General features: G+C 30.1%; 1 protein-coding gene across 1 annotated transcript; it reads right to left on the reverse strand.

Moving 5' to 3' along the window:
* Positions 1-3: 3 nt before the first annotated feature.
* Positions 4-4,515, reverse strand: LOC659791 (alpha-tocopherol transfer protein-like). The gene is made up of 6 exons (XM_966065.4): positions 4,178-4,515; positions 3,981-4,128; positions 554-803; positions 393-503; positions 241-343; positions 4-191 (listed from the first exon to the last, which is right to left on the reverse strand). The coding sequence occupies exons 1-6, from the start codon at positions 4,314-4,316 to the stop codon at positions 40-42; spliced, it is 903 nt and encodes a 300-aa protein (XP_971158.1). The 5' UTR covers positions 4,317-4,515; the 3' UTR covers positions 4-39.
* Between the last annotated feature and the right edge of the window lie 8,974 nt (positions 4,516-13,489).

Here is a 13,489-nt window from a genome sequence, read left to right on the forward strand (position 1 = left end):
AAATTTTCACTTTGTTGATTGATTTAGTGAGATATACAGTCAGTCGAGGTTGAGTTTTTTGAACGTTCCGGCGACTCCGAACATGTCACTGTTGTCCTTGTTGGTGCCCAGCCTGAGATTCTCGTTGGAGAGCATTCTTAGGTTTTTCTCGAAAATCGGTTGGTTGTGTTCGAACACTTTGTCCCACTTGACTGGAAGAAAAATCGTAATAAATGGCCAAATTGTTGGATTTTTTCGCACCGATTAAGTTCTCCACGGTGTCAAGATCACCGCCGTAATCTCTCGGCAGGCATTCTTTCGGCACCACTTTATGGAACGATTTCAAATCCTTGTGAATGCGGATCTGGAAATGTATTTAACGTGAATCGGTGCCAGTGAAAGACTGGACTCACCCTTCCATACAACTTAGACGGAAGTAATTTTTTCAGTATTGAGAGTAAAAGGTTGATAAAAGGAGGAGCGTTGATGAAATCGCAGCCGACGAATCGGCCTGAATAGGCGCCCTGTGGGGTTTGGGGTTAGTTTTGAGACGCGTGGGTAAAGGGGTGCAAACCTGGTAGAGTGATAAGAATTTTGAGATAATTAGGGGGTTGTTGCGGGCGATGGTGGCGGCCGTGTGGCCGGTGAAGTCGGCGACGAAGCGGTCGCCCACGGCGTAGTCGTTCCGGATCAACACTTCGAATAGGAGAAGGTTGTATTTAACAATGCTGATTATGTCGTAGTCGTTGGGGTCGGACGAACGCAGCTTCCACACTATGACGCGCTCCAGGTTTGGGGTCAGCTTCGGAAGGGGCAAGGTTGTGCTAAAATTTGACAATTGGCGTGTATTTTTTTCAGCACCAAATAATAAATATTTGTATTTTTTTGTAAAGGGTGAATCTTTTAAATAAACACACAGGAATCACAGTGCGATAATAAGTACTTTTTTTCTCAATGCATCTGATTTTTTTCAGAATTTTAATTTTATTTCATTTTAATTCAAATTAATAAATAGTATATTATTATTCGAATTTTATAAGACGTTCTATTGTGGCACGAATGGTTTTGGAGCACGACGAAGGAGTGTAGTATACTATTTTTTCTACTTTATATTTTTGTTTGTTTTTGTTTAGTTTAACTTTAACTGTTCAAACTATTTCCTCTTAATTTTGTTAATTATTCGGACTTTATCAATAAACGATTTGACGCTGTTGACAGATCACATACTAGATTACAGTGATGACTGATGACACCTACCCCAGCACTGCCAATACAACTCCTAAAAATTTACTAAAAGGAGTTCCACAAAAGTTCTCTTTGTGAAACTACTTTCGGTTTCACAATAAACAATTGGTGAAACCAAAGTAGAAAAAATAAATTTTATTATTTCTAATAACATTCTAAAACAAACGGCTCCAAAGATCGATTAACATAAAGAGAAACTAAAATTTAGTTCAGAACACCGACTAATTTAGAATTAAATTAAATCGTTGCCATTTATTTTATCTTGACAAACACTAAGTTAATTACAAATTACAACTTACCTGAGAATAAAACGTACTAAGACCGACCCTTAGTATTCTTTTGTGCAAAAATTATGTAAAAATGTACGTATTAAAATAAAATTTAAAATTAGCGTTTACTTTCATTTACGCAAAGTAAATAACAAAATTTAATTTAACACTAAGAATTAATTAATTACTAATTAACCAAATTTGAATTAAATTGTCATTTACTTGGGACAGGTGAAATTGATCCCAAATTAGAATTTTATTGCAAATAAATGTGCACTACGTTTTTTTAGGATATCGACAATTTTTTTACGTAATTCTTGCACAAAACAACATGCAAGCATCGTTTCAGAATGACCTTAGAACTATAAATATAAATAAATTGTAAAAAAAAATCTGTGTGAATTATTATTATTATTATTATTAGCAATACCGTAAAAATACACCTTCAGCAGACTCACCTTGTGGAAGCTAATAAGACAGATTTTGGAAAAATCATTTGACACCATTTAAAATTAATTTGTTTCAATATTTTTTGACATCATGGCATTTTCTGAATGATTATAACTAATATTTGACTATTTTTGGAATAAATATTTATTTTCCATAAAAGCATAAAAAATACTATTAGTTCAATTAGCTGTCAGATTTTTTAAATTTTTGATGCTATTAAGTGACTAACTTTTCTATAAAACGAGACATTAGTATTTATTTCGTAATTTTGGGATTTTTGGATTTTTAATTTGGAGTTTCTTTTTAATACAGTTTAAAAGAAGAAAGTTTTCGTCTTATAGAAATCTAATGACTATTCAAAATCAGTTTTTGTTTTTTTGATAGTTTTTAAAATAAGAAGCAATTCGTATCATTGGACAAGCTTTCTAGCTTTTTTAAGTAACGGCCTAATTGAAGTTTGAAAAATTAGAGGAATTAAAATTTTTAAACAGAATATCAAAGAAGAAAGAATTAAATAATCCCTGGAAAAATAGACCCAAATTACACAACTTTATCAAAATAATAAAAATAATACTTTTGTTTTTGATCTAGTTATTCTATGTCGTTATTACTTTTCGTTTTTTTAAGTAGGTAACTTGACACTTTTTGGCTTTACTGTAAAACGATAAAGTCAAATGTTGAGTAGAATGAATAATTTATTTCGAATTTTTTTATTATTTCAATAGAAATTTAGCAGTAATTTGAATATTTCACACTTACAAAAATAAGTAATGAATAGAGACAACAATCAGGGATTTTTAATTTGGAGTTCATCTTTAGTACAATCTAAAACTTGGCACTTTTTGAAAGCAAAATTTAAGCAAAATAACAATCGTCCTTATTGCTCGATGTTTTTTTGAATATTTGACACTTTTGGCCTTTATTATGATTATTATGAAACAATAATGTCAAACCTTTAAAAATTATTTGAACAGAAATATGACAATATTTTGAGTTTCTCATACTTTAAATAGATGGAATGAAATAACTGTTAAAAAATACCAAACCAAAGATACCTAATTAGACTTATTTATTAATATTCTTTCTATAAAAACAACTGAAAATATATTTATTTCACTTTTTTATCATATTAATTTCTGACTACTACACACTATTTGACTATTTTACACATTTGACAGAGGTTTTTGTTACTTCTTTGAGAAAAAAAATTGCTTGAAATTATTCGAGAAACTTTAAAATAAGTGAGTTACTGGCTCTACATTTAAATACAAAAATAACTATTACACTGATACGTAAAATTGTCTGGTATTTTTATATTATGACATTTTTAGCATTTTTTAAGACATTTTCGACGTGATTCTAGGAAATTTTTCGAGCTAAGTCTCTTAAAATTGGCTAAAATAAGCTATAAGAAATATACAAATTAATTACTTGTGACAATTTCATTAGCAAATTTCTGTTTCTGGAAAAAAAATAGGTATAGCAAACTTTTGAGATATTTGACATATTTTCAAAACCAATAATTGACATTTTCGTTTAAATTGACAGATTTTGCATAATTTTTTTTTAAAGTTAACGTATGGCAATTATTATTTTGAATTTTATGGCTTTGGATGCTATTTGGCGCCTTGTGATAAATGATTTGACATTTTTTGGACACTTGTCAAACAAATTGACAATTTTGTGACGATTAGATGTTGGTATAGTTCATTTTTTTATATAATCATATAAAGACCACACTATATCACCCTAAAAGTTCTGTATTCTGTATTTGACATTTTGAACACCAGATTTGACATTTTTGAAAATTGGACGTTAGAGTTATTCGTTAATTCGTTAGTCTAAGGGTGGACTTAGATAACTAAATGTGTTGTTGTACGTGTTTTAAATTGAAAAATTTGGAAACTGAATTTGACTTGACAGTTAAAAAAATACACCAATCTTAACACAAAAAATTACTATTCATAATAATGCCAACCTGGCGGCTGTTAGACAAAAAAATCGACTAGATTTATTGGAAATTGGATTTGGACTTACGTCAACTCTCTGGAGGGTATAATGGACTTCCAGTCCTCGAACATATTAAGATGCACCCCTCTAAGCGTACAATACCCGTCTAGTTTTTGCTTAGTTTGCTCGACTCGAAACTTATTCCGCAACAAACACCGTTCGATGAAATTTTCATCTACAAACACAAAACTGGCAAAAAACCTGCCACAAAATTGCGAGCTTACCGTCGATATCCGGTAAATGCTGTTGTTGCCGTATCCACTCGATTATTATTCTAACATCCCTTTTAATATCGTCCTCTTTCACCTTAAAATATTTCCTCACTTTGACAACCTCGTCGTTGGTGACTTGTATCGCGTCCATTGTTAATTGTGGCAACGATGAACAAAGAATTCCCAATTATTTACCATATTTTGGGGTCAGTGGTGTTATCTGCAGAAGCCAAACATTTGATAGTGGACGATGTCTCGTGGCGGATCTGCACCGAGACGGGGGCGGAATGACACCACCGCACGATTTTTTTTTTCAATCCAATTCGAGATTTTGTCAATGTTTGAGCTTTGACGATTGTGCTTGTGTTGTTTTCGCTGGTAGGTCAGTAAACACAGACTGTTTCTTGCGATAATTGGTGGTTGAGTGCATGTGTACTTGATAGGTCAAAGTGGCATTGAGAGCAATCTACACGGGACGGGAGTAGTGGAGGAATTATTCAATTAAGAGATTATTTCCGACAATAGAGATATTTGAGGCGTTTTGGGAGAGGAAACAAAATTCGAATTTATTCGTTTATTTATGTTAATTGGAATTTTAGCTTTAGGTTTATGGCCGATAAATTTATTGTGCTGTTCGATGTTTAAAAAATTCATTTATACATTAAATTTCGTATTAAATGGAAATGTGTGCGTTTAATTAATTTATAAATAAAAATTTAAATCAACTCGTGTTAGTGATCAAAGATTTATTTACGTGTGCACACTAAAACAATTTCAAAAAGTAAATATTTATTTCAAATTCATTGCCTGTTAGCAGAGTCACTTTTTTCAACTTTTTTGTCGAAGATAATACCATCATTTTCTAACATCTTAGTCATTTGACAATAGTCACAATTTATTTTGACTTTTTTTGAAAATATGAACCATAGACCTTTTATTTATATGACTGTAAAATTTGACTATTTTTGGAATAAGATAACATTTAAAAAAAAGCTGAAAAACCCAAAACAGTTAAACAAATTTACTAGTACGATGAGTTATTGTATTAAAAATGTAAAGTTTAAAATTTTGACAATTTTTTAAATAGATTTCATATTTTTAAGATTTAAGATAAGAAGACAATAAAATTAAAACTACTCTATTTTGAAATTTTTTGATAATATGAAAATTTGTGAACCTTTGACTTTTTATCTATTGTTTATTTAACTGTAAAATTTGACTATTTCGAGACTTCGATATGAATTTAAAAACCAAAAAAAAAAAAAAATTTACTAGTATAAATATCTAAAATATTATAAAAAGAATTTTTAAGTTAGGTTTTCTTTTTAGTACATTTTGGAATTCGACATTTTTTAAAGTAGATTTAACATTTCCAAAAAAAAAACCTGATTTAGTAATTTGTCTGTGGAGTTTTTTAAGTATTTAACACTTTTTGACTATATTATGAACATTTTGATAAATTCAAAAAAAAATGTTGAAAAGCAATTCATTTACTATTTTTTATTTTTAATTCTAAGTTTATAACCTACAAATTTTTTGTATTGTTCGTGTTCTCTCAAAAATTCATTTGAGTATTAAATTTTGAATTAAATGGAATTGTTTGAGTTCAGTTAATTTATAAATAAATACTTATTATTTATTTCAAATTAATTGCCTCTGATCAAAGTCATATTTTGCAACTTTTTTCTAGAAAGTTTAAGATAATAACACAATTTGTTTAAGAATATTTTAGCTACTGGACAATAGCACAACTGAAAACGACTTTATTTTGACATTTTGTGACAATATTTGAAATTTTGTGAACCCTAGATCTTTTATTTATTGTTTATATGACTGTCAAAATTGTACTACGTTACAAATTACAAAAAAACTAACTCAAAACACAAACAAAAATAAAAACTTTAAGATAAATAAGAATATCTTAGGTACTGGACAATGAAACCACTTTATTTTGACATTTTTTGACAATGTATAAAAGTTTGTAAAACCTACACTTTTTATTTATTGTTTATATAATTGTAAAATTTGACTACTTGTGGACTACGTTATAAATAAAAAAAAAACTAAAATTCAAAAAATAAACAAAAATAAATTAAACGATTATACTTTCTCTAAATTATGATAAAAAGAATTCGGAATTTTTTCTTAGTACAGTTTGAAATTTGACATTTTTTAAGTAGATTTAAAATTTTCAAAAAAAACTTATTTAATAATTCGTTTTTTTTAAGTGACACTTTTTGACTTTACTATGATTCTATAAAAAGTTTAATAAATCAATAAAATAAAGAAATGCATTTCATTTATTGATTTTTTTATTTTTTGTTTTAAGTTTATTATCGATAAATTTATTGTGTTGTACGCTGTTAAAAAAATTCATTTGCGTACTTTTTTATTAAATGGAATTTTTTGCACTAACCCTTGTTAGTATTCAAAGAATTATTTACGTGTGCATACTAAAATTATTTCAAAAAGTAAATATCTATTATTCCAAATTGATTATCTGTTAATACAGTCTTTTTTTTACAACTTTGTTTCTAGAAACTTCAAGATAAATAATAGCCACAACTGAAAACCACTTTGTTTTAACATTTTTTGACAATATGTAAAAGTTTGTGAACTCTTGACCTTTTACTTATTGTTTATATGACTGTAAAATTTGACTATTTATAGACTACGATATAAATTTATCTAAAATATTATAAAAAGAATTTTTTGTTTAGTTTCTTCTTAGTACATTTTGAAATAAATTCGACATTTTTTAAAGTAGATTTAACATTTTCAATAAAAAAACTGATTTAGTAATTCGTCAATGCAAGTATTTTACACGTTTTGAGTTTACTATGAAACTGAAAAGTTTGATAAATAATAACATGTTGAAAAGCATTTTTTTAATTTTAGTTTATAACCGACAAATTTATTGCGTCGTTGTTCGCCGTTTTAAAAAATTGATTTGGGTATTAAATTTTGTATTAAATGGAGAATTGTTTGCGTTCAATTAATTTATAAATAAAAATTGAAATCAACTCGTGTTAGTAATCAAAGATTTATTTACTCAAAAAATAAATATTTGAAATGAATTTCCTGTTAGCAAAGTCACCGAGGTTACATTGATAAAACGGAGATATACTTTGTGCATGTGAAGCTAATTAAATAAATATGTGCGAGTTGGCAACAACTAATTTGTGCAATTTTAGCCGTATCAAGGTGTAATATGTAATACACTTGAAGCAATATGTAGGTAATCTAAATACGACATTTCCGAGTCCATTTATAGTTAGTTGCTCTCTAATCGGCACACAACTTCTGACTATGTCAAATTAATGCGATTAAAACACTTTAAAACAAATTAACGATTCGCGTATAATTAAAGCACCAGATTTTATAACATCTCGAGCGAGGTAACTCACTTCGAGTTGCATGTTAAATATGTTTACAAGCGTTTATATGTACTAGAGCTGCTAATATCATAAATTAGATATAGTGCAGGTTGATTAGGCCGTGATTAGTTGCCAGCACAGCACATCCGATTAAATTTAGAAAACTATAGCCCACACAAATTAGACAAAAATAAGGCGATCGCTGGAAAAAATTCCTAGAGAGTTGGATTTTTTTAAAAAAGTCCCCGAGGTTAGTAGGCGAGCTCGAGAAGGGGGAGGAGACTAAAGCTGTCTTTGTTTGTTTTTTTGCTTCCGAAACGGTCACTCTTAGCAATTTTTATCTTCTTACCAAAATTAAGGTTGATAACATTTCCTACAAAATGGTCCTAGCTTTTTTGTTGTAGGACTAACCGTAAGCGAGCTACTAGCTTTTGAAGTTTGGTGTCTACATGACACTGTTTAACTAAACATTAGTACGAGGATAAATTGAAAAGTCTCCGGCCTAGCCTAGATAGGATGCAAATTTGGCAGATTTTATTATGGCATTATATTCTTTCATATTTTATTAGTCGTGCCTTGGAATATCAAAAACATCGGTCAAATAATAATTATTTGCCAGTTGTTTGAATTCGATGTAGTTTGGTGTTTGTGCGCAATGGAGCAAACTGAGATTCGTGCAGTGATCAAATATTTTTTTATTAAAGGGCTATCCTCAAAGGATATAAAATCTGAACTGGACAATACATTGGGCGACTCTTCTCCTTCTTACACGACAATTAAAACTTGGGTCGCGGACTTTAAACGTGGTCGTAAAAGCACGGAAGATGCACCACGTTCAGGACGACCAAAAACCGCTACGTGCAAAGAAATTGTAGAAAAAGTCCATAAAATTGTCTTGAATGATCGCCGGTCAAAATTGGTAGAGATAGCAGAAGCTGTGGGCATTTCAACGGAGCGGGTACATTACATCCTAACTGAAGTGTTGGATATGAGAAAGTTATCTGCGCGATGGGTGCCGCGACTGCTCACACCAGAGCAAAAATTGATTAGAAAAATGATTTCTGAGGAGTGTTTGGCCCGCTTACAACACAATCCGGTGGATTTTTTACGAAGATTTATAACTGTAGATGAGACGTGGATTCACCATTATTCACCCGAAACCAAACAGCAGTCTAAACAATGGACTGCAAAGGGGGAACCCGTTCCGAAGAAAGCGAAAACACTTCGGTCGGCCGGAAAAGTCAGTATTGGGATGCTAAGGGTATTCTTTTCATAGATTATTTGGAAAAAGGAAAAACAATCAACGGCCCATATTATGCTTCCCTGCTGGACCAGCTAAAACAAAAAATCCAAGAAAAACGCCCTAGCTAGGCCGGAGACTTTTCAATTTATCCTCGTATATCATAAGTATTTATATAGAAATAGTGTGTGTAAAGCGTCTCCCAACTGAGCTAAGAGTGGGAAATAAGGGAAAAAATACTTTCTTCCCTCGGGCTCTTCAGTTGAAGACCACAATTCAGCATCTGAAGATGAGTCAGAAAATACGATAGAATGAACTATTGGACTCAATACATACACTTTATTATAAAATTTATTCAAAACTTCTATATTAAATCATCTGTTTATTAATATTTTACTGAACAAGACTGTAATTCAGTTTTCAATGTTTGAGACGGAGACGAAAAAGCAGCATCTAAAGACGACTCTGAAGACTTCAGTGACCCCCATGTCTCCCGCTTTCTACTCTAATGAAGTGTTAGACCCAATAAATTCAGTTTATTGTCCGTTTTTTAAATCACAAGACATTTTCTTTTAAAGCACTTTTTTTTAAATAATTATTTCTTTCCAGCCCTATAACTCGCTTATGGATAGTCCTACAAGAAAAATGCATATAACTAATTTGTAGGAAATTTTATCAGCTTTAATTTTGGTAAGAAGATAAAAATTGATAGGAGTAACAGTTTCCGAGATATAAGCAAAAAACCAAAGAAAGGCTGCTTTAACCCCCCTCCCCCTCCTCGAGCTCGCCCCCCAACCTCGGGGACTTTTTTTGATATATGTCTGCCCAAGTGTAAAGAAAGCTTTTAAAAAAAATTCCAACTCTCTAGGAATTTTTTCCACCGATCGCCTTATTTTTGTCTAATTTGACTGGGCTTATGTACAGGGTGCTCAAAAACTGGCGCACCAACTCAGTGGTACGTTATTGAAAAGCAAGTGCAGATTACGGGAAAAATGTTGAAAAAATTCCTAAAGTCATATTTTAAATAATCTGGAGCTACAAACTTATTGTGTTAACTTCTTTAGTTTTCATTATTTTTTTGTTTTCATGTTTCATACCAGGTAATTGTTCCGTAACAAAACGATAAATAATTATATTTAAATTTATTTTGAGATTTTAGCAGTTCTTTTAATTAAAAAAAATTAAAATTCATCCAAAAAAACACAATGTGTAGATGTGCCAACACTGGGAATTATTTCCTAGGAAACGGTTTCAAAAATAATTTATTTTTATTCGGAAGTAAAATTACCGTTGGGGGCGCCACTGAGCTAGGTCGAAAACAGTAACCATAAATGGCGGGAAAATGTTTATTCGGATATTTTGAGCGTTGTACGAATTTTGGGGCTTCACAATTATTACATTGCCTATGCGGAATGATTATTGCATCTTTGATGCAAGAAACTTATGTTGACAAATGAGAGATGACGAGGAAAACACGAATAACGGATGACTGTTTGGTTCACTTTCTTTATTGGAAAATTATTACAAAGACATTGAAAAGCCTACCTTTTGGCATAATTTACGTTTAAATGTATCAGCAGTTGTTAATCTTTATTGTAGTTTTGTAGATTTACCGCAGCATTTCATGATTTTTTCAGTGGAAAATTCTAACCTAAAATTCATAACACTTCACTAATTTATAGGTTTCTTGAGCCAAACTTTGTGTTCGCTGTGATCCATTACTTATAATCTTTAATTAGACAACTGTTTGATAACACTTTGTAATCAAAATTTAAATATTTTTCACATTTTATCCACTTTCAAGTTCCAACAATAAACACTTTATACCACGAAAAACTACAGAACCAAAGTCAACGCTAGTATTTACCACCACGTACTTTTAAAGTAATTCTTTCTATTGTAAGTAATTAACACTATACACGCAAAATTGTTGAACAATTCATTAAATGTCAGTTAAATGTGGCATTACGAAAATTTCTTTACTGTTTTCGACATAGTTCAAAAGTCATCACCAGAGGGCGTCTAGTTAATTTTATTTTATTGCTCAAATTCTATTGCGATCATGACTGTTAGACAACGTTGCCACATATCATTTATCTAAAATCCGTTATTTATCAATAACTTTTATACAAAGAATTGTTTTACAATTTTTACCTTTATATGTAACCAGTTTTCTACCACACACCATTGAGTTGGTGCGCCAGTTTTTGAGCACGCTGTATATTAAATTTCGTAATAAATGGAACTGTGTGCGTTTAATTAATTAATAAATAAAAATTTAAATCAACTCGTGTTAGTGATCAAAGATTTATTTACGTGTGCACACGAAAACAATTTCAAAAAGTAAATATTTATTTCAAATTCATTGCCTGTTAGCAGAGACACTTTTTTCAACTTTTTTGCAGAAAATAATATAATTTTTTAACATTTTAGTCATTTGACAATAGTCACAATTTATTTTGACATTATTTGATAACATGAACCCTAAACCTTTTATTTATATAACTGTAAAATTTGACTATTCTTGAAATAAAATAAAAATCTTAAAAAAACAATATTTAATTTCGAGTTTCTTCTTAGTAAAGTTTAAAATTTTGACATTTTTTTAAATAGATTTAATATCTTTAAGGTTTAATATGATAAGACAATAAAATTAAAACTACTCAATTTTGACATTTTTTTGCAATATGAAAATTTGTGAATCTTAGATTTTTTATCTATTGTTTATTTGAGTGTAAAGTTTGACTATTTCTGGACCAAAACCAAAACCAAAAGAAAAAACAAAATTACGATACGAATTTTACTTTCATAAAAACCATTGTGGTGCAAATAGCGTACTTTTGGCAGTAACTTTTATATGAGTTGTCATGGTAACAGGGTAGTCATTTGCACCACAATGGTTTTTATGAAAGTGAGCTGAAATTATATGTATATAGGGTGCTCAAAAATTGGCGCACCAACTCTCTGGTACGTGTAAAAAAAGCTTTAAAAAAAACTCCAACTCTCTAGGAATTTTTTCCACCGATTTGCTTAATTTGCCTAGGCACTATTTCATTTCGAAAATGAAATTTTTAAATGGAGCTCGGTCCACTTGACTTGCTGAAATCTCGCAGTGAAGAGGAATTATCAATTACCCGCCGGTCGTATTCAGAGGCGATTCCGGCCCAACGACAAATTGAATTTTTCCACAAATTGTTTCATTTTATGCATCATAAATCGGAAAAATCGCAGTCACGAACAGACGCCCCGCCAGAAAACCCCAATCAATCCGGACCACGAAAATTAATAATAAGCGGGCCGGTGTGTGCGATTTTAAAGCGTCGGCGACGATAAATTCGACAAACTCACCGGAAGAACCGGCCTGAGAATGAGAGATAAGAATAAGAATACGTGGGAAGTCATTACTGAAAATCGGAGGAACGACTCGCGACGCCGCAACTCGACAAATCGCCAAGATATCATAATTTCTAAAGTGGGAAATGGAAAAATTTAAATAAAACAAAAACATGGATCAATACGAAGTGTTCGGAAAGTGGCGAGTACAGCGACCCAGCGTTGCACAGCAGCTTTAATGATTTAATTAATTTTAACATTTTTTGTTCACGAAGGGGAAAGTTTTGGTGAAAGTGCTACAAAAAAACGAGATCATTTTTTAAAACTTTAATTTTATTTCTATTAAAATCCGTAGATATACATAAAACATTTAATATTCGCCATTTATTTATTCGCATCTAGTTTAGTAGGAGTGGCCAGCCCTAAGACTGATTTAACGTCTGATTTGTTCCTTGAATAATTTGACCAATAAAAATTATCACCGTCCTGTTTATCACTGCACAAAAAATTGTAAGATGTTTGTCATTGGATATTGTTCGGCCAACGCACTCCTTACTATTATAGACCAATTAAACCGCATTTAAAATTCCACTATTCTGGTATTTTGTTATTTTGTGAATTTCGTCGAATAATAATTGCCAATAATTCTCAAATGTCGCTGATTTCCACGAAAATATTTAGTTTCCTACATTACACTCTGATGGTCGCTTAAAAATAAAAATTGCATAATTAAATTTTCGTATTTATTAATTTTTTTGAAAAAGTTATTAATGGTTTAATAACTGTTATAAGCAAGCGGAGAAAGAATATTTGTCTAAGAAACGAGAGAGAAGGTTTTTTAAAGGGGAAATAAAACTAGTGTTGAAAAAGAAAAGGTGGTTAAAAATACAGAGCGTTCAAAACGTCTTTAGATCAACTCTTGCTGTGAAATTTTGAACGTATGTTGATTTCTTATGATTACAACATACGAAAATACTGGCGTTAGATAAAATTGCAAGTAGGGCGTTTGACACTTCAACAGAATAAAACGATAATCTGTCAAAGACAATAAAAATCCGTCAATATAAATTCCACAGCAAGAGTTGATTTAAAAACTTTTTGAACAAAATTAAATAATAATAATAATAATAATAATAATAATAATAATAATAATAATAATAATAATAATAATAATAATAATAATAATAATAATAATAATAATAATAATAATAATAATAATAATAATAATAATAATAATAATAATAATAATAATAATAATAATAATAATAATAATAATAATAATAATAATAATAATAATAATAATAATAATAATAATAATAATAATAATAATAATAATAATAATAATAATAATAATAATAATAATAATAATAATAA

Source organism: Tribolium castaneum, chromosome 8 (assembly GCF_031307605.1).
Source record: "Tribolium castaneum strain GA2 chromosome 8, icTriCast1.1, whole genome shotgun sequence".
In the NCBI taxonomy this organism is placed as follows: domain Eukaryota; kingdom Metazoa; phylum Arthropoda; class Insecta; order Coleoptera; family Tenebrionidae; genus Tribolium; species Tribolium castaneum.

Coding starts and splice junctions, on each gene's coding strand:
- LOC659791 (XM_966065.4), bottom strand. CDS start 4,316: ATGGACGCGATACAAGTCACCAACGACGAGGTTGTCAAAGTGAGGAAA. Junction 344..392: donor CGTCTAAGTTGTATGGAAGG/GTGAGTCCAGTC, acceptor ATACATTTCCAG/ATCCGCATTCACAAGGATTT. Junction 192..240: donor CACCGTGGAGAACTTAATCG/GTGCGAAAAAAT, acceptor TTTTTCTTCCAG/TCAAGTGGGACAAAGTGTTC.